The sequence below is a fragment of the Aythya marila genome, assembly GCF_965140915.1.
Source record: "Aythya marila genome assembly, chromosome: 31".
In the NCBI taxonomy this organism is placed as follows: Eukaryota; Metazoa; Chordata; class Aves; order Anseriformes; family Anatidae; genus Aythya; species Aythya marila.
In genome coordinates this window covers 726,071-750,989 of record NC_139072.1, presented here as the reverse complement: position 1 = coordinate 750,989, position 24,919 = coordinate 726,071, and the positions used below count along the sequence as shown (strand labels likewise).

General features: G+C 65.4%; 2 protein-coding genes across 2 annotated transcripts in view; one reads left to right on the top strand and one right to left on the bottom strand.

Moving 5' to 3' along the window:
* Positions 1-1,759: 1,759 nt before the first annotated feature.
* On the bottom strand, positions 1,760-13,803 carry ZBTB4 (zinc finger and BTB domain containing 4; the record flags this gene model as incomplete). The annotated part of the gene is made up of 4 exons (XM_082781618.1): positions 13,716-13,803; positions 10,791-10,895; positions 9,468-9,535; positions 1,760-4,840 (listed from the first exon to the last, which is right to left on the bottom strand). The coding sequence occupies exon 4, from the start codon at positions 4,823-4,825 to the stop codon at positions 1,760-1,762; it is 3,066 nt and encodes a 1,021-aa protein (XP_082637744.1). The 5' UTR covers positions 4,826-4,840; positions 9,468-9,535; positions 10,791-10,895; positions 13,716-13,803.
* Positions 13,804-16,799: 2,996 nt separating this feature from the next.
* Positions 16,800-24,919, top strand: part of POLR2A (RNA polymerase II subunit A) — a 43,375-nt gene continuing 35,255 nt past the window's right edge. The window contains exons 1-4 of the mRNA XM_082781494.1: positions 16,800-17,077; positions 18,077-18,209; positions 19,447-19,583; positions 22,493-22,666. Coding sequence (XP_082637620.1) covers positions 16,988-17,077; positions 18,077-18,209; positions 19,447-19,583; positions 22,493-22,666 — 534 coding nt within the window. The 5' untranslated portion in view covers positions 16,800-16,987. The remainder of the gene's footprint in view (positions 17,078-18,076; positions 18,210-19,446; positions 19,584-22,492; positions 22,667-24,919) is intronic.

Sequence of the window (24,919 nt, the reverse complement as noted above, 5' to 3'; positions counted from 1 at the left end):
GGAGGGGCGGGGGGAGGGGCAGTCAGTAGCAAACGCGGCCACGAAAAGTGCAAACGGGAGGGGGGGGCCGCGGCCGGGGGTGCACGGGGGGGGAGGGGGGGGCGGGGGGGGGGCTCGCACGAGGAGGCGCCTTGCACGAGGGTGGGCTGTGCACGAGGAGGTGGTGCCTTGCACGAGGATGCACCTCGGGTGAGGGTGTTCCTTGCACGAGGAGGTGCCTTGCACGAGGATGCTCCTTGCACGAGGATGCTCCTTGCACGAGGATTCACCTTGCACAAGGATGAGCCTTGCACGAGGATGTTCCTTGCACAAGGATTCATCTTGCACCAGGATTCACCTTGCACAAGGATGAGCCTTGCACAAAGATGAGCCTTGCACGAGAATGAGCCTTGCACGAGGATTCACCTTGCACAAGGATGCATCTTGCATGAAAATGCTCACCTTGCACGAGGAATCATGTTGCACAAGAGTGCACCTTGCACAAGGACACACCTTGCACGAGGACACACCTCACACAAGGACACACCTTGCACAAGGGCCACCTCTGCCCACGGTGCCTTGCACAAGCGCCGCCCTCGTGCACGGCCGCCCCTCGCGTGAGGCCGGGGGTGGCGTGAGAGGAGCCGGGCGTGGGCGTGCGCTGCACGAGCGGGGCCTTGCACGAGGGCGCATTGCATAAAGTGGGGCCGGGCGCGGGGCGTGGCGTGGCAGGAGGGCGGTGCTTGCACGGGCCTTGCACGAGGACGCCTCGCACGGAGGGGTGGGGGGAGGCGGGAGGGGTGGGGGGCACGGCCGTGCCTTGCACGAGGAAGCACTTTGCACGGCCACGCGTCGCACGAGGCCACGCCGGGCCTTGCACGAGGACACACCACCCGGCCGGGCCTTGCACGAGGGCGCTGCACGAGGCCGCCCCTTGCACGCGTCGCACGAGGACGCGGGTGTGCGTTGCACGAGGCTGCCCCTTGCACGCCCGCGTGTTGCACGAGGCCGCCCCCGGCCCCTGGAATGTGGCTGCGATGCCGTTAAGGTGCGAAGGGTTTGGGGGGGGGCCGGGGGGGCCCTGAATTATTGGGGAGGGGCCCCAATCATAGGGGGGGGGGGGGGGGGCGTGGGGGGAGGGTGCAAAATCCTGCGGGGGGGGGGCTACAAACGAGGGGGGTCCCTAAAATTCGGGGGGGGGGGCATATTGGGGGAGCCCCTTGTTGGGGGGGGAAGACTTGGGGGGGGGGCACTACATTGGGGGGGGGTCCCGGAATGGGGGCTGAGGGACTGGGGGGTCCCCAGTGCCCCCCCCATTCCCAAACTGGTCCCTGTGGCACCCCCAGCTCCTGCCCCCCACCGATATTGGGGTCCCCCGGGGGGGGGGGGGGGGGGGGCCTTGTCCTGTGTCCTTGGGGGGGGGCTCCCCATTGTCAGCCCCACATCACCCTGGCCCCCCCCCATCTCCTATGCCCCCCCCCCCCAATTTCCTAAGGGTCTGGAGCCCCCCCTCTTTGGGTGACCCCCCCAAAACGCCCCCCCCTTGTCCTGCCCCCCCCACTCTGTGCAGGGCAGGACCCCCCCATCCTCAGGGCCCCCCCCATCCTTGGGGCCCCCTCCTCTTCCTTGCCCCCCCCCCCATTACCTACAGGACCCCCCCAGCTTCTTGGCCCCCCCCCTCCTACAGGGACCCCCCCAATCTCTCCGGGGGGGGGGAGCTCCCCCCCCCACATGGGGCCTGCCCCCCCCCATTCCACCCCCTTGCCCCCCCCCCACCCCCTCAGGTCCCCCCCCCTTTACGGGGCCGCTCCCCGGCCCCCTCCCCACCGGGAAACCCAAAAGCCGGGGCGGGGGGCGGGGGGGGCGCCCCCCCGGCCCCCCCCCCGCCCCCAGCGCCCCCCCCGCCCCCCAAAAAGGCCTCGGCCTCGGGGAGCACCACGCTGAGCGCCAGGGGCAGGGGGAAGGGGTAGGGGTAGGCGGCCACCAGCCGGGGGGGGCAATAGGGCAGGGAGAAGGCGGCAGGGGGCCGGGGGGGGGCGGCGGCGGCGGTGGTGGTGGCGGTGCCCCCCCCCCGCTTACCCCCCCCCAGCAGGGCCAGGGGGTGCTCCTGCGGCGGGACCCCCGGCTCCTGCCCCCCGCTGGGGCCTGGCGGTGGCGGCGGCGTGGGGGGCTTGGGGGCGGCGGTGGGGGGCGCGGGGGGCTCGGGGGGGGCCGGGGGGGGGGCGGCGGGGCTGGGGGGGGCGCGGGGCTCGGCCTCCTCCTTGATGGCGGCGGTGGCGGCGGTGCTGTAGGCGATGACGGTGGGTGGTGGCGGTGGCGGTGGTGGCGGTGGTGGCGGCGCGGGGGGCGACGGCGGTGCCGGGGGGGCCTGGTGGCGCTTGGCGTGCCGGCTGAGCGCCGCCGCCGTCTTGCACACCTTGGCGCAGTGCCCGCAGGCGAAACGCAGCGAGGGGCGACGGCCCACCCGAGGGGGCGCCGGGACCGCCGCCGCCACCGCCGGCACCGCCGCCGGCACCGCCACCGGCACCGCCGCCGGCACCGCCGCGCCCTCGTGGCCCCGCTCGTGCTTGCGCAGCTTGCGCAGGGCGGAGAAGGGCTTCCCGCACACCCCGCAGCGGTGCTTCCACTCCCCGCCGCCCGCCCGCGCCCGCGTCCCCGCCGCGTTGCCCGCCTCGGCCTCGTCGGGCTCGCCGCGCGGTGCCCAGCGCAGGGCGCGCAGCTTGCGGCGCCACCGCGCCTTCTTGGCCTTGGGCACGGCGCCGCCCGCCCCGCCGGCCTTGCGCTTGGGCTTGTAGGTGTAGTAGGGCCGCCACAGCCGGTCCTCGGCGTCGCTCGCCTCCTCCTCGCCGCTGTCCCGTGGCCGGGCGGCGGAGCCGGGACGGGGCCGGGAGCCGGGGGTCGGCGTCGGCGGCGTTGGCGGCGGCGGCTGCGCGGTGGTGGCGGTGCCGGCGGGGGGCTGCGGCCGCAGGTCGGTCTCGGAGATGCGGCGCTTGACGATGGCCTCCTCGCCGATGCGCACGGTGATCTGGCAGAGCGGCGCCGCGCGGCCCTCGCCCGCCGTGCCCACGTAGGCCGGCTTGGCCACATACGTCATGGTGCGGCCGCCGCCGCCGCCGCCGGTAGCGCCGCCGGTAGCGCCGGCACCGCGCGCGGCGGGGTCGGTGCTGGGCGGTGCCGCCGCCTCCCCGGCGGCGCGCTGGGCCTCAATGTAATCCCGCAGCACCTGCTTCTTCATCGGCTTGGCTGGCGGCACCGGCGGCGGCGGCGTGGGGGCCGGCGGGGCGGCGGCGGCGCTGCCGTTGTAGGCGATGACGGAGGCGGCGGTGGCGGCGGGGCCGCTGTGCACGATGACGGAGGCCGAGGGCCGGCCGTAGGCGATGACCGACGCCGGCTCCGGCCGCGGCACCGGGAAGTCGGCGGCGGCGGGCGGCGGCGGCGGGGGCTCGGCGGGCGCCGGGGCGGGCAGGAGGAGGCCGTCGGGCACCAGCCCCTGGCTGTAGGTCTTGTAGGGCCGCTTGTGCGAGCGCATGGGCAGCAGGCGGTAGAGCTTGAGGGCGTTGAGCTTGGGCTTGTAGCCGCCGTTGGGCGTCTTCTCGGAGGAGATGAGGCCGGGGCTGATGCCGTGGAAGGCCTTCTGGTGCGTCTTGAGGTTGTAGTAGGTGACGAAGGTCTCCCAGCAGAAGATGCACTGGTAGCGGCGCTCGCCGGTGTGCCACACCTCGTGCTTGGTGCGGTACTCGGCCAGCGCGAAGATCTTGTCGCAGTAGCGGCACGGGTACTTGCGGCGCCACGAGTGGACGTTGGCGTGCCGCTTGAGGCTGGACAGCGTCATGTAGGAGCGCTGGCACACGGCGCACAGGTACACCACGTGCCCGTCCACCACCTTCACCACGTGCTCCTGCTCCGGCGACAGCTCCAGCGCGCGGTGCCGCAGCAGCAGCGCCTTCTTGCCGGGCGGCCGCGGCGGCGGCGGCGGCGGCGGCGCCACCGGGGGCGGCGGGGGTGGCGGGGGCGGCGTGGCGGTGGTGGCAGCGGCGGTGCCGTCGGTGCCGTCCTTGCAGAGCACCTCGTGGGTCTGCAGGCGCTTGATGTGGATGAAGCTCTTTCCGCAGTGGCGGCAGGCGAGGCCGCGGCGGCCGCGGTGCAGCTTGCTGTGCAGCCCCAGCGCCGCCGCCGTGCCGAAAGCCCGGCCGCACAGCCCGCAGCACAGCGCCGGCGACCGCGGCGGTGCCGGCGGGACCGGTGGCGGAGGAGGAGGAGGAAGAGGAGGAGGAGGAGGAGGAGGAGGAGGAGGAGGAGGAGGTGGAGGCGGCGCCGCCAGCACCGCCGTGGGTTCGAGCGAGGCCGCTTCGGCCGCCGCCGCCTCTCCCGGCCTCCCGGGGCAGGTGAGATCCACGGGGGCCACCGGCGCCACCCGCGCCTCCGTGGCCTCGCCGGAGGCCGGGGGGCTCCAGGAGCCGTTCATGTCGCGGGGAGGGGGCCCCCCGGCCTCCAGGCCCTGCAGGCAGGGGATGCCGAGGCGGCGCCCCACGGCGCCCAGCTCGCGGGCGGCGGCGGGCGAGGCCACGGCCAGGCGGGCGTTGTAGATGAAGTTGAGGACGTCGGCCAGGACCCCCGCCTGCACCCCCGGCAGCTCCAGCACCTGGGCGGGCGCCCGGGGGGCCTCGGCCAGCGCCTGCCTGAAGAAGGGGCTGGAGGCGGCCAGGACGTTCTGGTGGGCGCGGAATTTGGCGTCGCCGGCGATGATGGTCACGTCACAGAACTGCCCCCGCAGCCGCTGCTCGTTCAGCTCCAGCAGCAGCGCCCGGCTGTGCCCCGCGTCCGACACCTCCACGACCGGAGCCATCCCCGCGGCGCGCACCTGGGGGGGGGGGGGAACGAGTCAGGGAGCCCTCACTGGGGGGCGGGGAAACCCCTAAAAGGGGATCGGGGGTTGGGGGATCCCTAGAAGGGGATCAGGGGTTGGGGGGCACCCCAAAAGGGGATCAGGGGTTGGGGGACCCCCCAAAAGGGGATCAGATTTTGGGGAACCCCTAAAAGGGGATCAGATATTGGGGAACCCCCAGAAGGGGATCAGGGGTTGGGGGGCACCCAGAAAGGGGATCAGGGGTTGGGGGATCACTAAAAGGGGATCAGGGGTTGGGGGGCACCCAGAAGGGGATCAGGGGTTGGGGAACCCCCCAAAAGGGGCTCAGGGGTTGGGGGACCCCTAAAATAGGGGCTCAGGGGTTGGGGGGCACCCAGAAGGGGATCAGGGGTTGGGGGACCTCCAAAAGGGGCTCAGGGGTTGGGGGAACCCCCAAAAGGGGCTCAGGGGTTGGGGGACACCCAGAAAGGGCTCAGATATTGGGGAACCCCTAAAAGGGGATCAGGGGTTGGGGGGCACCCCAAAAGGGGATCGGGGGTTGGGGGGCACCCCAAAAGGGGATCAGGGGTTGGGGGCACCCAGAAGGGGATCAGATATTGGGGAACCCCCCAGAAGGGGATCAGGGGTTGGGGGACACCCAGAAAGGGCTCAGATATTGGGGAACCCCTAAAAGGGAATCAGGGGTTGGGGGGCACCCCAAAAGGGGATCAGGGGTTGGGGGACACCCAGAAGGGGATCAGGGGTTGGGGAACCCCCCACAAGGGGATCAGGGGTTGGGGAACCCCCCAGAAGGGGCTCAGATTTTGGGGAACCCCTAAAAGGGGCTCAGAGGTTGGGGAACCCCCCAAAAGGGGCTCAGATGTGGGGGAACCCTTAAAAGGAGCTCAGAGGTTGGGGTTCCTTCTATTGGGGGGCTCAGAGATTGGGGAACCCCTAAAAGGGGGCTCAGATGTCAGGGTACCCCCCCCAAAAGGGGCTCAGATATTGGGGAACCCCCAGAAGGGGCTCAGGGGTTGGGGGACCCCCTAAAAGGGGGCTCAGCTGTCGGGGTCCCCCCTAGAATGGGTTCAGATGTTGGGGTCCCCCCTAGAAGGGGCTCAGATATTGGGGAACCCCTAAAAGGGGGCTCAGATGTCGGGGTATGCACTAGAAGGGGCTCAAATTTTGGGGTTCCTTCTATTGGGGGCTCAGAGGTTGGGGAACCCCCTAAATGGGGCTCAGACGTTGGGGTCTCCCCTGCTGGGGGGCCTCAGACGTTGGGGTCCCCGCTTTGGGGACACCCGGGGACCTCCACAGGGGTGAGCAGATACCGGGGACCCCCCTTTTGGGGTGCCTGGATATCGGGGTCCCCTCTCTTGGGGTGCTCAGACGGTGGGGTCCCCATTTTGGGGACACCCAGGGCCCCCCCACAAAGCCCCATGGATCAACGCTCGTTAGATTGGGGCCCCATCAGCCCCCCAAATGGGGGTCCCCAGCCCCACGGATTGAAGCCCCCAGCCCCACACCTTGGGGTCCCCCAGCCCCACAGATTGCCCCCCCTTACCCCCACTCACCCCCCCCCCACTCCCCACCCCCCCCGTGCCGTGGGTCCGGCTCTCCCCACGCCACGAGGCCGGGGGTCCCCGTGCCGTGGGGCAGGGTCCCGTCCCCCCGTCCCCCCGTCCCCCCCCCGCTATGGGGCTGCCAGTCCCGGCCCCACAGCGCGTCCCGGCCCCCCCCCCGTCCCCGTCCCCCCCCCCGCGGCTCCAAGGAGCCATTTTGCGTCCGGGCCTCCCCGGCCGCCGGCTAAAATGGCTGCGGAGCTGCCGCGCCGGCGACCCACGGCACGACCCCACGGCGTGCCCCACAGCGTGCCCCACAGCGTGCCCCACGGCGCGACCCACGGCGCTGGGGCTGCCCCACAGCGTCACCCGCGGCACGAGCGATGCTGCGACCCACGGCCTCGTTCGCGGCACCGGGGCTGCCCCATGGCCTGCCCCATGGCCTGCCCCACAGCCTACCCCTATAGCCTGCCCCTATAGCCTGCCCCATAGCCTGCCCTATTGCTTACCCCACAGCCTGCCCCACAGCCTGCCCTATAGCCTGCCCCACAGGACAACACATAGCAGCACCCACAGCCTGCCCCACAGCACTGGGGCTGCCCCACAGCCTGCCCCATAGCATGCCCTATAGCCTGCCCTATAGCCTGCCCCATAGCCTGCCCCACAGCTCGCCCCCACAATGCAGCCATCCCCGGGGCTGCCCCCCTGCACCCCCCCAGCCCCACGTGCCCCCCCCGTCCTGCCCCACACCCCACAGAGCCTCCCAGGCCCCCCAGCTCTGCCCCCCATCTCCTGCACGACCCCCGTCCTGCCCCCCAACCCGCAGGGCCCCCATCCCACCCCCACCCCCCTGAGCCCCCCCTTCCTGCCCCACATCCCCCCCCAGGCTGCTCCCCCCCCATCATCCCCTGCTCTGCCCCACTGGGCCCTGGGATCCCCCCGAGATCCCCCCAAGATCCCCTGGGATCCCCCCAGGGTCAATGGGATCCCCAGCACCCCCCCACACAGCCCCATGATTCCCCCCCTCTCAACTCCCAGACCCCAAAGCCATGGTGACCCCCCCCCCGATCCCTGGATCTCAGTGGATCCCGAAGCACCAAATGGGATCTGGCCCCACTGCCCCCTCAGGATCCCGGCTGTGCTGCAGCTGGGGCAGCCCCACAGATCCCCGCAGATCCCTGCAGATTCCCACTGATCCCAGCAGATCCCCACAAGTCCCCACAGATCCCAGCAGATCCCAGCTCCCCTGAGCAGATGCCCAGCCCGAGGCAATCCCAGACACATCCCCAAGGACCCCCCAGCCCCAGGGATCCCAGGAGATCCAGGACCCGCTCCCACCAAGGTCCAGCCCCACAGAGCCCAGGAGATCCCCAGGAGATCCCAGATCCACACCGGCAGTGATCCAGCCCCACAGATCCCAGCGGATCCAGCATCCACCCCACGCCAAGGCCTGAGCCCCACTGATCCCAGGAGATCCCCTCCCTGCTGTCACAAAGATCCGGCCCCACAGGTCCCAGCAGATCCCAGACCTTGGATCCTGCCCTATAGATCCCAGGGGATCCAGCACCCACCCCATGCCAACATCCAAGCCCTATAGATCCTGAGAGATCCCCTCTCCGCTGCCACAAGGATCCAGCCCCACAGATCCCAGCAGATCCCAGAGCTCAGATCCAGCCTCACAGATCCCAGGGGATCCAGCACCTGCCCCACATCAACTCCTGAGCCCCACAGATCCCGGGAGATCCCCTCCCTGCTGCAGGGAGGATCTGGCCCCACAGATCCCAGCAGATCCCAGAGCTCGGATCCAGCCCCACAGATCCCAGGGGATCCAGCACCCTCCTCATGCCAAGGCCCGTGCCCCACAGATCCCAGTAGATCCCCTCTCCGCTGCCCCATGGGTCCCAGCAGATCCCGGAGGCGGGATCCAGCAGATCCCAGTGGATCCCAGCTCCATCCTAGCTCCGCTCCAGCCCCGTGGATCCTGGGATCCGCCCCCCCCATCCCACCCCCGCCGCAATCCGGCCCCGGCCCAAGGGATCCCCGGGGATCTGGTGGGGGGTGGGGGCAGGGGGTGGGGGGCGGCCCTACCTGGTGCGGGGCGCGGCCCCCCCCTGATCCCGGGAGATCCCGGATGTGCGCAGCGGCCGGATCCCGGCCCCCCCCCCCGCGCCGACGGAGCCGGAGCCGCTTTGGCCGCTCGCCCGCCTGGGCCCGGGGCCAGCGCCCGCCCGGGGCAGGATCCGGCCCCGTGGGATCCAGGCCCCTGCCCCATAGCGTTATGGGATCTGGTCCCTGTGCCCCATAGCACTGCGGGATCCAGCCCCATAGAGCTGTGGGATCTGGTCCCTGTGCCCCATAGTGCTGTGGGATCCAGGCCTGTGCCCCATAGAGCTGTGGGATCTGGTCCCCGTGCCCTATACTGCTCTGGGATCCAGTTCTGTGCCCTATGGTGCCACGGGATCCAGCTCCGTGCTCCATAGTGTTGTGGGATCTGGTCCTCATACCCCATAGTGCTATGGGATCTAGGCCCTGTGCCCCATAATACTAAGGGATCCAGCGCCATAGCGCTATGGGATCTGGTTCTGTGCCCCATAGTGTTATAGGATCTGGTCCCTGTACCCCATAATGTTATAGGATCTGCTCCCCGTGCCCCATAGCACTGTGGGATCTGGTCCTGTGCCCCATAGCACTATGGGATCTGGTCCCTGTGCCCCATAATACTGAGGGATCCGGCCCCATAGCGTTATGGGACCCACTCCCCGTGCCCCATAGCGCCGTGGGTCCTGTCCCCGTGCCCCACAGCCCCCCCAGGGCCTGGTCCCTGCACCCTATGGGGCAGGACGGGGCCCTGCACGCGTCGCCATGGAAATGGGACCGGAAGCGGTTGCCATGGCGACGGGGGGGGGGGTGTCACCATGGTGACACGGAACGGGTGGGGGGGGTGACATGGGGACGGGGTGACACTGCCATGGGGGTGACGTTGCCATGGGGACGGTTGCCATGGGGACGGGGTTGCCATGGGGATGCGGTTGCCATGGTAACGGGGGTGCGGTTGCCATGGTGACGGGGGGGGGCCCTACCTGTGAGCGGAGGCCTCATGGACCGGGCGCTGCTGCTCCGGGGGGGTCACGGCCGGGGTCACGGCGTGCTGGGGGGACACCAAGTCAGGGGGGGCACCGGGACAGGGGGGTCACGGGGGGTCACGGGGGGGTCATGGGGGGGTCATGAGGGGGTCATGGGGGGGTCATGGGGGGAGGGACGGAGCCCATGGGGTTTGGAGGCCACCAGTTGGGACCCAGTGGCCCCCAGTCCCCATCTGGTGGCCACTGACGTCACGACCGGGGATGACGTCATGACCGGGGGTGATGTCACAACCAGGAGTGGTGTCACGACTGGGGTTGATGTCACGACTGGGGGTGACGTCACAACCGGGGGTGACGTCACAACCGGGGGTGACGTCATGACAGCAGCTGACACCATGACCAGAAATGACGTCACAACTGGGGATGACGTCACGACCGTGGGTGACATCATGACCAAGGGGTGACGTCACGACAGCAGGTGACATCACGACCAGAGGTGACGTCACAACTGGTGATGATGTCACAACTGAGCATGACATCACAACCATGGATGACATCACAACCAGGGGTGACATCATGACTGGGGGTGACGTCACACCCATGGATGACGTCATGACCGGGGGTGACGTCATGACAGCAGGTGACATCACGACCAGAGGTGACATCACAACTGAGGATGACGTCACGACCGGGGATGACGTCACACCCAACGGTGACGTCACGACTGGAGATGACGTCACAGCCGCAGGTGACCCCCGGGGTGACGTCACCGCCCCCAGCAAGGTCCCGCCCCCAGGCGCTGACGTCACCGCCCCACGTGACATCACCACCGCGGCTGCCCGGAAGCCCCGGGGAAGGAGGGGGCGTGGCCGTGACGGCGTGACGTCACCCCCGGGAGTGACGTCACACGGGGAGGAGGGGCCGCGGGGGGCGTGACCGGGGGGGGGACGCGGGGAGGGGAGGGGGGGGGGTGAGGAGGACCCGGCGCCCCCCGCCCCCCCCCCCCCGGAACCGGAAGAGCCGCGCGGAGCCCACGGGGGGGGGGAGGGGGAGCAGCGGGGTTGCCATGGCGACCGCCCCCCTCCCCCCTCCCCCCCCGCTCCCCCCCCCCACCTCCATCCGCGGCCGGGGGTCCCCGCGCGTCACCGCGGCAACGGCGCCTCCGGGGGGGGGGGGGGGGGGGCGGGGCGGGGCGCCCCGTCCCCATGGCGACGGCCCCGCCGCCAATCAGCGAGCGCGCCGCGGGCCCGGCCCCGCCCCCCCCCCGCCCCGCCCCGCCGCCCAATCAGGGAGCGCGGAGCGGGGCGCGGCGGGGCTCACCTGGCTGCTCATTGGCCGGGCTGGGCGTGACGTCACGGGGCCCCCCTTCCGAAGCGCCGCCCCCTCGGGCCGGGTGGGGGGGGTCTTAAAGGGGCAGGCGGCGACCTAAAGGGGGGGGGAAGGGAGGGGAGGGGGCGTCACTGGGGGGGGTGGGGGGGGCGCGCGCGCGGGCACGAGGACGCGCGGGGGGGGCGCGCGCGCGCGGGGGGGGCGCGGGCGCGCGGAGAGCGGCGCGCGCCCGGCCCCGCCCCCGCCCCTTAGGCCCTGGTGACGCAGCAGCCGCCGGGGGCACGCGCGTGTGCAAGGGGGGGGGGGGGGCACAAGGGGGGGGGCGGGGGGGCGGGCGCGGGGGGGAGGGGCACGCCCACAGCGTGCACACGCGCGTGCAAGAGCTGCGGGTGGGCGGGTGTTGCACACCCACTGTGCACACCCACCGTGCACGCGCACCCATGGTGCACGCTCACAGTGTGTGCACGCCCATTGTGCACGCGCACACACCCATGGTGCACACACACAGCACCCGAAGCACACGCAGCGTGTGCACACCCGACACCCCGAGTGCACACGCGTGTGGTGCACACCCCTGGCACACCCACAGCACCCCGAGTGTGCACGCGGCACGTGCACGCGCAGCACCCAGGGGGTGCACGCGCGGTGTGCACGCACGCGGGGTGAGCGTGCAAACAGCACGAGCGTGTACAACACACGCAGTGCACGCCTGCGGTTTGCACGCCCACACCGTGCACACTCACAGTGCACACCCACAGCACGCACACCCACACACACACACAGCACACGCTCACGTGCAATGCACACCCAGCCAACACCCGCAGCACATGGGGGTTGCACAGGGTGCTCACACACACACCCCCAGCCATTGCACGCCCAAGCACGTTGCACACACACACACACACCGTGCACACGCAGTGCTCACAGACAGGTGCACAACCCTCACACACTCGTGCACACTCACACCCCTCCCACCAGCGTGCACGGCCCTGACCTTGAGCACCCACGGGTGCCCGTGAGGCCACGGGGGGAGGTGGGCGTGCAAGCACGTCACGCTCAAGCACAAGCGCGTGCAAACGGGCCTATGGCCTCGTGCAGAATCACACGGGGCACAACCGCACACCAACGCGTGCGCTGCCACACGCGTGTGCAGCAAATGCACACATGGACACGGTGCACGCAAGCACACGCGGCAACCACACGCGGACGCACACCCAGACACAAGCACAACCACGAGACACGCTTGCACGCGGGTGTGCAAATGCACGTGGGTGCACAAGTGCACCCAGGGGTGGCTGTGTGACAATTGCACGTGGGTGCACACCCACACGGGGATGCACAACCACGCACAACGCGTGCACACAGGATCACGCGCAGCAGCTCGTTTGCACGCGCACGTGCAACTGCACACGGGACCGCACGTGGGCACACGAGCGTCACACGTGGATGCACAACTGCACACCGATGCACGACACAAGCACAGGTCGGGTTGCACGTGGACGTGCGACAACCGCACGCAGGTGCACAGCCACACACAGACGTGCAACACGAGCGTGCGGGTGCACAACCGCACGGAGACGTGCACGCTCAGCACAGTTGCACGTGAACGCACAAGCGCGTGCGGTGTGGATGCACCATCAGATATGGACGTGTGACACACCCGCTTGGAGATGCACACCCGCACACACCCCTCGCACAACCACACCGCCACGTGACACAACCGCACGTGAGCACGGGACACAGTTGCACGCGGATGCACAACCCCAGGGACACACAACTGCACATGGGCGTGTGCCACAACCGCACACGGACACACACGAGGATGCACACCCAACCCACACGGGGACACAACCACAGGGACACACGACACAACCGCGCACGGACACACAACTACACCCGGCCGCACACCCGCACCCAGGTACACAACCACGGACACGCGACAACCGTGCAAAGACCCTCGCACACCCCCCTTGCACACAACCACGCGGACGCACAACCGCACGGATCGGTGACACAACCGCGCACGGCCACACAACTACACCCGGCCGCACAGCCGCACGGCCACATGACAGCTACACCTGCACGCACAACCGCACATAGATGGACAACCACACGCCCCCCTTGCACGCACACCCCCACGAACACCCCCACGGCCCCTTGCACACTCAGCCACGGAGATGCACAACCGCACGGATCGGTGACACAACTCCAGGCGGACGCACACCCGCACGGACACCCGACACAACCGCACACGGACACACACCTGCACGCACACCCCCACGGACGCACACCCCCACACCTGCACACCCCCACCCCTCGCACACCCGCGCACCTCTTGCACACCCGCACGGCCCCCTTGCACAACCACACCCCCCTTGCACGCACCCCCACAGACGGGCGCACACCTGCATGCACACCCCCACGGATGCACACCCACCGCTTGCACACCCCCCTGCACACCCCCCCTTGCACACCCCCCCCTTGCACACCCACACCCCCTTGCACACCCCCCCTTGCACACCCACACCCCCCTTGCACACCCAGCCCCAGCCGGACACACACCTGCCCGTGCCCCCCCCCCTTGCACGCCCCCCCTTGCACACTCCCCCCCCCCTTGCACGCCCACCCCGTGCACGCCCCCCCCCAAACCCCCCCACGCACCCCTCCCGCCCCGCCCCCTTCCCCCCCCCCAACACCGGGGGGGTCCCGGGGGTCTCAGGGGGGGTCCCGGTGTAGGGGGGGGGTCCCGGGGTAGGTGGGGGGGGTCCCAGCTCCCGGTGTTGGCGTTGTGGGGGGGGGGGGGGGAACAGGAGCGGAGAGGGGGGGGGGGAGCGGAGGGGCCGCGAGTCCCGGGGGCGGGGGGCGCGGAGTTGGGGGGGGGGGGGTCCCGGGGTCGGGGGGCGGCGGTGCCGTTACCGGGGGCGGCGGCGGGGGGGTCCCGGAGGCCGGGGGGGGCGCGGGGGGGGGGCCCGGGGCCGGTCCCCGTGGCGGCGGCGGCGGCGGCGCAAGATGGAGGCGGCGGCGCTGGGCCCGGGCGGGCGCCAGGACCCCCCCGCCCCGCTACGGGGGGGGCACGGGGGGACGGGGCCGGGGGCGGGAGCGAGAGGGGAGGGGGCGCCCGGAGGGGGGGGGGGGATGGGGGGGGATTGGGGGGGGTGGGGGGGTGAGGGGGGTGATGGGGGGTGGGGGGAGATGGGGGGGGACTGGGAGAACTGGGGGGGGACTGGGGGGGCAAAACTGGGAATAACTGGGGGGGGAACTGGGAGAACTGGGGAGAACTGGGGGGGGAACTGGGATAACTGGGGGGGGAACTGGGGAGAAATGGGGGGGACAACTGGGATAACTGGGGGGGGAACTGGGATAACTGGGGGGGGGACTGGGGAGAACTGGGGGGAACAGCTGGGATAACTGGGGGGGGAACTGGGGGGGAGACTGGGATAACTGGGGGGGGAACTGGGCAGAACTGGGGGGGGGAACTGGGATAACTGGGAGCATAACTGGGGGGGACAACTGGGGAGAACTGGGGTAACTGGGGGGAGAACTGGGCAGAACTGGGGGGGGAAACTGGGATAACTGGGGGGGGACAACTGGGATAACTGGGGGGGACAACTGGGAGAACTGGGGGGGGAACTGGGCAGAACTGGGGTAACTGGGAGTATAACTGGGGGGGCAAAACTGGGAGTAACTGGGGATAACTGGGAGTATAATTGGGGGGGCAGCTGGGGAGAACTGGGGTAACTGGGGGGAGAACTGGGGAGAACTGGGGTAACTGGGAGCATGACTGGGGGGCAAAATTGGCAATAATTTGGGGGACAACTGGGGGGACAACTGGGGATAACTGGGGGGGGACAACCAGGGGAACTGGGGGGAACTGGGGAGTACGGTGGGGGACAGCTGGGGATAACTGGCGTAACTGGGAGCTTAACTGGGAGGGACAACTGGGAACAACTGGGGGTAACTGGGAATAATTGGGGGGGGACAGCTAGGGGTAACTTGGGATAATTGGGAATAATTGGGAGGGGACGACGGGGGATAACTGGGGGGAAGGGGCACAACTGGGAGGGGATAATGGGGGGGGCAACTGGGAACAACTGGGGACAAGTGGGGTAACTGGCAAGGCACAACTGGGAATAATTGGGGGGACAACTGGGAATAACTGGGAGGGGGAGGGACACAACTGGAGTCAACTGGGGATAACTGGGAGCATAACTGGGAGGGGAGAACTGGGGATAACTGGGGGGCAGAATGGATTTTAACTGGGAACAACTGGGGGGAGAGACACAGCTGGGGGCACAACTGGAGGGGGCAACTGGGGACAACTGGAGGTAACTGGGGGGGGACAACTGGGGGGCGAGGGCCTAACTGGGCATGCCCGAGGTCACCAGTTTGGGGGGGGGGGAATAAGACTGGGGGGCAGCGGGGTGCGAGGGGATGGCACCAGGGGACAGGGGGCACTGGGGGGGAACTGGGGACAACTGGGGGGGGCAACTGGGGACAACTGGGGGCCCCGTGGGGCCATGGCAGGGCGCTGTCCCTCTGTCCCACTGGGGACGGGGGGGACCTTGGGCCCCCCGCATGAGCCTGGGGACAGAAACCCCACAGGACGCCCCTAAAGCCCCCCCAGCCCTCCCTCATCTCCCCCTAAATGCCCCCACACTTCCCCTAAACACACATTTCTCCCCAAATCCCCCCCATTTCTCCCCAAATCCCCCCATTTTTCCCCAAATCCCCCCCATTTCTCCCCTAAATCCCCATTTCTCCCCCATTTCTCCTCAAATCCCTCCCTGCTTCCCCTCAGCCCCCCCAAACCCCTCTTCCTGCCCCAACCCTTCCTGCTCCCCCCAACCGCCCCCAAAACTCTCCTGACCCCCGAATCCCCCCTTTCCCTGACCCTAAATCCCCCACCCTGTCCCTAAAACCCCTCTCCCTGCCCCCAGCCCCTCCTCTTCCCCTCATGACCCTACAATTACTCCTTGTTCCCCTAAACTGCCGCACTGTTCCCCTACATCCCCCCTCCTGACCCTAAATCCCCCTTCCTGACCCTAAACCCCACCTCCTGCCCACAGCCCCTCCTGGTCCCCTTGTAACCCTACAGCTGCCCCCCAGTTCCCCTAAAATCCCCCTTCCTGCCCCTAAAATCCCCCTCTCCCTGCCCCTAAAACCTCCTTCCTGCCCCTAAAACCCCTCCTCCAACCCCAAACCCCCCTCCTGAACCTCCCCCCCGGCCCTAAATCCCCCTTCCTGCCCCTAAATCCCCCTTTCTGACCCCAAAACCCTCCTCCTGCCCCTAAATCCCCCTTTCTGACCCTAAATCCCCCCTCCTGCTCCTCAATCCCCCCCTTCTGACCCCTAAATCCCCCTTTCTGCCCCTAAATCCCCCTTTCTGCCCCTAAATCTCCCTTTCTGACCCCAAATCCCCCTTTCTGCCCCTAAATCCCCCTTTCCCCTAAATCCCCCTTTCTGACCCCAGATCCTCCTTTCTGGCCCCAAATCCGCCTTTCTGACCTCCTCCCCTCCAGCCCCTCTCCCCCAACCCCCCCTCGCCCCCCCCGGGCTCCCCGTGCCGCCCCCGTGCCCCCCCCGGCCTAGGCCCGAAGCCGGGGCCTTTCCTGGCGGCGGGGCCGGGCGGGAGGGGCCGGGGCCGGGCGGCGGCGCCAGGCGAGGCCGGGGCTGCGCAGGCCCAGGCGCGGAGCGCGGCTTCGGCAATTTCCGGCAACTTCCGGCCGCCTTCGGCACCGGGGGGCGGGGCCGGCGGAACCCGCCGAGGGGCGGGGCCGAGCCGCTTCGAGTGCCTCATGAATAATTCATCAGCCGCCCCCACCGCCGGGGGGAGGGGGGCCGCGCGCCTTCCCGCCGCCCTCCCCGCGCTCCTTCCGCCGCTCCCCCCCCCGCGCCGCGCCGCCGAGTGGACCGCGCCGGCCACGCCCCTTTCCCCTGGAGCCCCGCCCTGAGCGCGGGGCGAGGCTATATAAGGCCGCGCTGCCGCCGCCGCCGCTCAGTCGCGCCGGGGAGCGCGGAGCGGCCGGACTCAAAGCGGGGGGACCCCGCTGGGGGCTCGGGGCCGTGCGGGGGGCGCCGCGGGGTCGGTGCCCCCCCCCCCCCCTTAAACCCCGTGTCGGGGGTCGCGGCCGGGTCTCGGTGCGTAGCGGGGGCGGCTCGGGGCCGCTCCCCCCCCGGAGGCCGGCGCCATGCACGGGGGGCCGCCGTCGGGCGACAGCGCCTGCCCGCTGCGCACCATCAAACGCGTCCAGTTCGGGATCCTCAGCCCCGACGAGATGGTACCGGGGGGCGGGGGGGGGGGTCCCGGGGGCACCGGGCCGGGAGCGGGGCAGGCCCCGGGGCACCGAGGTTGGGGGGGGGGGGCAGAGCGGCCCCGCCGCGCGCAGGCAGCGCCCCCAGGGGGCCGGGGGGGGAGCTGCGGGGGGAAGGGGCTGGGGGGGGGGCTGGGGGGGGGTCTTAGGGGGCCCGGGGGGGGTCCTGGATCCGCTTGGGGGTCTTTGGGGGGCCTTAAAGGGTCGTTGGGGGTCCCCAAGGGGTCCTTGGGGGGGTCTTGGGGGGTCCTTGGGGGGTCTTGGGAGGTCCTTGGGGGGTCTTGGAGGGGTCCTGGGGGGGTCTTGGGGTGCACAAGGGGGGTCCTGGACCCGCTCCGGCGTCCCTGGGGGTCTTTAAGGGACCCTAAAGGGTCGTTGGGGGGTCCCTGGGGGCCTGTTGGGGTCAGCAGAGGGGGACGGGGGGGGTCCTGGGGGCCTGTGGGGCCACCTGTGGGGCTCTTTGGAGCACCCTGGGGTGCTCCTGAGGGGCTTGGGGTGTTATGGGGGGGGGGGGCAGATCTGCTCTGGGGGCCCTGGGGGTCTTTGGGGGCCCTTAAAGGGTCATTGAGGTGTCCCAGGGGGTCCTGGGGGTGCCCGGGGGTGTCCCAGGGGGGCTTGGGGTCCCTGGGGGGGTCCCCGGCTAGTTTTGGGGTGCCTTGGGGGGGTTCCTTGGGGTCCCCGGGGTGCTTTTGGGGTCCCTGGGGGCCTTTTGGGGGGGGGTCCCGGAGCTGTGCCAGGGTCCTGGGGGGAGGCTCTGGGGTGCCCTGGGGGGGTCTTAGGGGTCTGGGGGGGGTCTGGGGTTCTGCTTGGGGACATTTTGGGTGCCTTGGGGGGGTCCCACGGGGTTTGGGGGGCACCGGGGGGGTCCCACAGAGTTCTGAGGGTGTTGTGGGGATCCTGGGAGGAGATTTGGGGTTTTTTGGGGGGCGTTTTGGGGTCTCTGACGCTGTTTTTTCCCCCCCCCAGAAGCGGATGTCGGTGACCGAGGGGGGCATCCGGTACCCCGAGACCACCGAGGGGGGGCGGCCCAAGCTGGGGGGGCTGATGGACCCCCGGCAGGGCGTCATCGAGCGCACCGGGCGCTGCCAGACCTGCGCCGGTGAGGAGGGGGGGGGCAGCCCTATTTTTGGGGCTGAATCTTGCTTTTTTTGGTCGGGGGAACCCTGTTTTTTTTGGTGGGGAGGGAACCCCATTTTTTTGGGGTGGACAGCCCCATTTCTGGGGGGTGGGCGTTTTGGTGGAGGGATGCGTCTTTAGAGTGAGTGTTTTTGGCTGGAAAAGCTGCGAATCCTCAGTTTTCCCCCCAAAGTTGCCCAATCCCCCACGGACCTACCCTGCCTCCAATTTTAGGTTGGGAACCTAAAAGGGCTGGGGGAGCAACCCCATTTTTGGGGGGAACCCCATTATTTTGGAGGAGGGAGCTCCATGTTCAGGGGGAATCCTATTTTTTTGGGGGGGGCGGGAACAACAACACACCTCTGGAGTGAACATTTTTGGCTGCATAAGCTACAAATCCCCAGTTTTTCCCCCAAAATTGCCAAATCTCCCGTGGAACTGTCCTGCCTCCGCTTCTAGATTAGGAACCTAAAATGGTCCGCCCCCCCCCCGACCCCCCAGACCCAATTTGTTTGGGAGTGGCACCTCTCATTTTCAGCTGGAAAAGCTGCAAATCCCCAGTTTTTCCCCCAAAGTTGCCTGATTCCCCCCAGAACTGCCCTGCCTCCAATTTTAGGTCAGAAACCTAAAAAGGAGGGGAGCTCCCTGCCCCCCAACCCCATTTTTTTGGGGAAGATCCCCATTTTTTTTGGGGGGGGACACATCTTCGGAGTGAACGTTTTCATCTATAAAAGCTTCAAATCCTCAGTTTTTCCCCCAAAGTTGTCTAATCCCCCCCGGACCTGCCCTGCCTCTGATTTTAGGTTGGGAACCTAAAAGGGGGGCTCCCTCCAACCCCATTTCCCCCCCATCCCATTTTTTTTTCTGGGAGGAGGACGCTTTTGGCGTGAACATTTTCAGCTGGAAAAGCTGCAAATCCCCAGATTTCCCCCCAAAGTTGCCTGATCCACCCCAGAACTGCCCTGCCTCCGATTTTAGGTCGGGAACCTAAAAGGGGGGGTCCCCCCAACCCCATTTCCCCCCCCCCAACCCAATATTTTTTTTTTTGGCGGGGGGGACACCTTTCCGGAGTTCATATTTCTGGCTGGGAAAGCTTAAAATCCCCAGTTTTCCCCCAAATTTGCCTAATCCCCCCTGGACCTGCCCTGCCTCCGATTTTAGGACGGGAACATAAAGGGGGGCCCCCCCCCAAGCCCCCTGACCCCGTTGTGCCCCCCCAGGTAACATGACGGAGTGCCCGGGGCACTTTGGGCACATCGAGCTGGCCAAGCCCGTGTTCCACGTGGGTTTCCTGGGCAAAACGATGAAAATCCTGCGCTGCGTCTGCTTCTTCTGCTCCAAGCTGCTGGTCGATGCGGTGAGCACGGGTTTTGGGGCGAAATCCGGGGGTTTTGGGGAGAAATCCCGAGGTTTGGGGGCTATTCCTGAGGGTTTGGGGGGGAAATCTTGGGGTTTGGGGTGATATTCTGGTGCTTTGGGGGAGATCCTAGGGGTTTCGGGGGTGAATCTGAGGGGTTTGGGGGTGAATCCTGGAACTGGGAGTGATATTTTGGGGTTTTAGGGGCCTGGGTTTGGGGTTTTAGGGGCCCGGGTTTGGGATTTTGATATCCTGGGATTTTGGGGGCAAAATCTTGGAATGTTGGGGTCAAATTCTGGAGATTTGGGGGGGATCCTGGAATATTGGCAGCAAAATCCTGGATTTTGGGGATGATCTGGAGTGTTGGGAGGGGAATCCTGGGATTTGGGGGATGACATTCTGGGATTTTAGGGGCAAATCCTGGAATTTTGATAACCTGGGATTTTTGGGGCTGAAATCCTAGAATTTGGGGGCAAATCCTAGAGTTTTGGGGGGAAAATGCTGGGATTTTGGAGGTGACGTGTTGTAATTTGGGGGTAAAATCCTGGAATTAGGGGGTGATCAGTGGAGTTTTGGGGGGAAGATCCTGGGATTTTGGGGGCAAATCTTGGAGTTTTCTGGGGGATCCTTGAGGTTTGGGGGGAGGAAATCCTGAAATTTTTGGGGTGAGATCCTGGAGTTTTGGGGGGGCTATCCTGGGATTTTGGGTGGAACCCGGGAATTATCAGGGCAAAATCCTGGGTTTTGGGGATGATATCCCAGAGTTCTGGGGGAAGATACGGAATTTTGGGGGTAATATCCTAGAGTTTTGGGGGGTAAATCCTGGAATTTTAAGGGCAATCCTGGAGTTTTGTGGGTGAAATCCTGGGCTTTTGGGGGCAAATTGTGGATTTTTGGGGGGAATATCTTGGGATTTGGGGAGACAAATCCTGGAACTGGGAGCGATATTTTGGGATTTCAGGGGCCCGGGTTTAGGGTTGTAGGGGCCCGGGTTTGGGATTTTGATATCCTGGGATTTTGGGGGCAAAATCTTGGAATGTTGGGGTCAAATTCTGGAGATTTGGGGGGATCCTGGAATATTGGGGGTAAATTCCTGGATTTGGGGGGTGATCTCCTGAAGTTTTGGGAGGGGAATCCTGGGATTTTGGGGGTGGTATTCTGAATTTTGGGGGTGAATCCTGGAATTTTGATAATCTGGGATTTTAGGGCCAAAATCTTAGAATTTGGAGGCAAATCCTGGATTTTTTGGGGGGAAATCCTGGGATTTGGGGGATGAACCCTGGAATTTTGGGGGCAAATCTTGGAGTTTTGGGGGGATATCTTTTAGATTTGGGGGGGCAAATCCTGGAACTGGGAGGTGAATCCTGGATTTTGAGGGTGAGATTCTGGAGTTTGGGGGGCAAATCCATGAATTTTGATATCCTGAGATTTTGGGGATGAAATCCTGGAATTCAGGTTCAAACCCTGGAGTTTCGGGGGAAAACCTGGAGTTTTGGGAGCAAAATCCTGGATTTGGGGGGTGATATTCTGGAATTTTGATATCCTGGGATTTTGGGTGAGATCCTGGAATTTTTGGGGCAAAATCCTGGAGTTTTGGGGAAGAAATCATGGGATTTTTGAGGGGGATCCTGGGATTTTGAGGGTGATGTTTTGTAATTTGGAGATGAAATCCTAGAATTAGGGGGGGCGAACCCTGGAGTTTTGGGGGGAGATCCTGGGATTTGAGGGGCAAATCTTGGAGTTTTTTTGGGGGAGGAAATCCTGAAATTTTTGGGGTGAGATCCTGGAGTTTTGGGGGGGCTATCCTGGGATTTTGGGTGGAACCCGGGAATTATCAGGGCAAAATCCTGGGTTTTGGGGATGATATCCCAGAGTTTTGGGGGAAGATAGGGAATTTTGGGGATGATATCCTGGAGTTTTGGGGGGTAAATCCTGGAATTTTAAGGGCAATCCTGGAGTTTTGTGGGTGAAATCCTGGGCTTTTGGGGGCAAATCGTAGAGTTTTGGGGGGGATATCTTGGGATTTGGAGAGACAAATCCTGGAACTGGGCAAGGAACCCTGGGGTTTTGGGGGCAAATCCTGGGATTTTGGGGGTGATCGTGGAATTATCAGGGCAAACTCCTGGATTTTGGGGGTGATCTGGAATTTGGGGGCAAACCCTGGAGTTTTGGGGGCGAAATCTTGGGATTTGTGGAGGCAAATCCTAAACTGGGAGTGGAATCCTGGATTTTGGGGCTGATACCTTGGAATTTGGGGGCAAGTTCTGGAGTTTTGTGGGCAAAATCCTGGGATTTTGGAGGGGAATCCTGGGATTTTGGGGGTGATACCTTGGTGTTTGGGGGGGATCCTGGAATTCTGGGAGGGCAGATACTGGAGTTTTGGGGGGATAACTTGGATTTCTGGGACAAAATCCTGGGATTTTGGGGGGTAAACCTTGGGATTTTTTGGGGGGGAATCCTGAGATTTTGAGGGTGATATCTTGGAAGTTGGGGGCAGATCCTGGGATTTTGAGGGGCAAATCCTGGAATTTGAGGGGCAAATTGTGGAGTTTTGGGGGCAAAATACTTTGATTTTTAGGGATTAGGAGCAAACTCTGGAATTTGGGGAGGTAATCCTGGAATTTGGGAGCAAATCCTGAAATTTTGGGGGTGAAATCCTGAGGTTCTTGGGGGGGGGAATCCTAGAATATTGAGGAAGATATCCTGGAATTTTGGGGGGTTAAAATCCTGTTTTTTTTTTTTGAGTATTTTGGAGCAGAAATCCTGGAATTTCCGAAATCCTGGAGCCGTCACCTGGGCTCCATCTCCTCGCCCCCAAACCCTAACCCCAAACCGAAGGGAGGCAGCGGGGGGGGGGGGGTGGGTTCATTCTGTGCCCCCCCCGTGACCCCGGTGCCGTTTTCTGGCAGAACAACCCCAAAATCAAGGACATCCTGGGCAAGTCGAAGGGGCAGCCCAAGAAGCGGCTGACGCACGTCTACGACCTGTGCAAGGGGAAGAACATCTGCGAGGGCGGCGAGGAGATGGACCACAAATTTGGGGTCGAGCAGCCCGAGGGCGACGAGGACCTGACCAAGGAGAAGGTGGGGACCCCCCCGGGACCCCCATAACGTCCCCCTGCCCCTGTGGGGGCTGTTAACACCCCCGTTAATGTCCATATTAACGCCCATATTCGTATTACTTCATATTTTGGGGCCAAAAATGCTGGGAGTGCAATGATGCCCCAGTTTCCCCATTAAAATCTCATTATGGTTCCCCATTAAGATCTTAATGGGACCCCGCTGCCCCTGTGTCACCGTGGAAGTCCACAAGTCCCAAATGTTCCTTTTAACGTCCCCATTATTGTCCCCGTAATGCCATGGTGCCTGTTAGTACCCTCCTTGCCCTATTAATGTCCCTATTAGTGTCCCTGAACCCCAAAATCACTCTTTTTCCCAGTTAGCACCCCGTTAACGTCCCCGTACCCTGTCACTGCTCTCATTTCCCCATTATCACCCCATTAATGCTCCCACGTCCCCGTTAGCGCTCTCTTTTCCCTATTACTGCCCTCACCTCCTTGTTACCCCCCATTAATGCCCCGTACCCCATAACTGCTCTCACCGCCCACCCTATACCCCTCCCGTACCCCATTACTGCCCTTTTCTGCCCCATTAACCTCCCTGCACCCCGTTATCATCTCTCCTCTGTTATCTACCCCCATGAGACCCCATAACCACCTCCCAGCTCTTCCATCCCTGTTACTGCCCCCATTAACCCCCCGTACCCCATTATCACCCCCGTTAACCCTCCCAACCCCCTGCTGTACCCCGTTAGTGCCCCCCTCTTCCCATTGCCCCCCGTTAACTCCCCTGGACTCTGTTATGGCACCAGTTAGGCTCCTCGTTACCCCATTACCCACCCTGTACCCCTCACCCTCTCGTTAACTCCCCATTGCCCCCATTAACCCCTCATTTTCCCCCATTAGCTGCCTGTGCTCCCTTTCCTCCCCGCATACCCCTTTACAGCCCCCTTTATCCCCCCATTAACCCCTCATTAGCCGCCTTGTGCCCCTTTTGATCCCCTTTTGCCTCCCAGTTCCCCCATTGATCCCCCTGTACCCTCTTTACCCCCCCGTTACCCCCCCCATTCACCCCCATGTGCCCCTCATTCTCCACCGTGCCCCCTTTATGCCCCCCTGTCCCCCCATTTCCCCATTAACCCTTCCCTTTCCCCCCATTACCCCCCTGTTACTCCCCATTTCCCCCATTATCTCCCTTTGTGCCCCCATTTTCCCCGTTAACCCCCCTTTATCCCCCATTTCCCCCCTTTATTCCCCCATTAACCCCTTACTTTCTCCCATTACCCCCTCATCACCCCCCATTTCCCTCCTTTACCCCCCCTTTATCCCCCCATTGCCCTTGTTACTCCCCTTTTCTCCCCCCATTTCCCCCCTTTATCCCCCCATTTTCCCCATTAACCCCTCTCTTTCTCCTCCATTTCCCCCCTTTATGCCCCCATTACCCCCATTCACTCCCCCATTATCCCTCTTTCTCCCCCCATTACCCCCCTGTTTCCCCCCTTTCTCCCCCATTTCCCCATTAACCCCTCCCTTAACCCCCGTTACTCCCCTTTATCCCCCATTTCCCCCATTAACCCTTTCCTTTCCCCCATTCCCCCCCTGTTATCTTCCTTTCTTCCCCTCATTACCCCGTTTCCCCCTTAATCCCCCTGTTACCCCCTTTTCTCCCCCATTACCCCCGTTACCCCCCATTAACCCCCCTTTTTCCCCCTTTTATCCCCCCATTCTCCCCCCATTTCCCCATTAACCCCCCCGTTCCCCCTTTTATCCCCCCTTTCTTCCCCTGTTACCCCCCATTAACCTTCCTTTTTCCCCCATTTCCCCCTTTTATCCCCCTTTTTCCCCCATTTCCCCATTAACCCCCCTGTTACCCCCTTTCTCCCCCCATTTCCCCCTTTTATCCCCATTAACCCCCCATTTCCCCCCTTTTATCCCCCCATTTCCCCATTAACCCCCGTTACCCCCTTTCTCCCCCCATTTCCCCCTTTTATCCTCCATTACCCCCCTGTCTCCCCCCTTTCTCCCCCCATTTCCCCCCATTTCTCCATTAACCCCCCCATTTCCCCTTTAACCCTCCTGTTATCCCCCTTTCTCCCCCCATTTCCCCCATTTCCCCCTTTTATCCCCCCTTTCTCCCCCCATTTCCCCATTAACCCCCCATTAACCCCCATTTCCCCCCTTTCTCCCCCCATTTACCCCATTAACCCCTCCATTCCCCCCTTTTCTCCCCCCATTTCCCCCTTTTATCCCCCCATTTCCCCATTAACCCTTCCTCGCC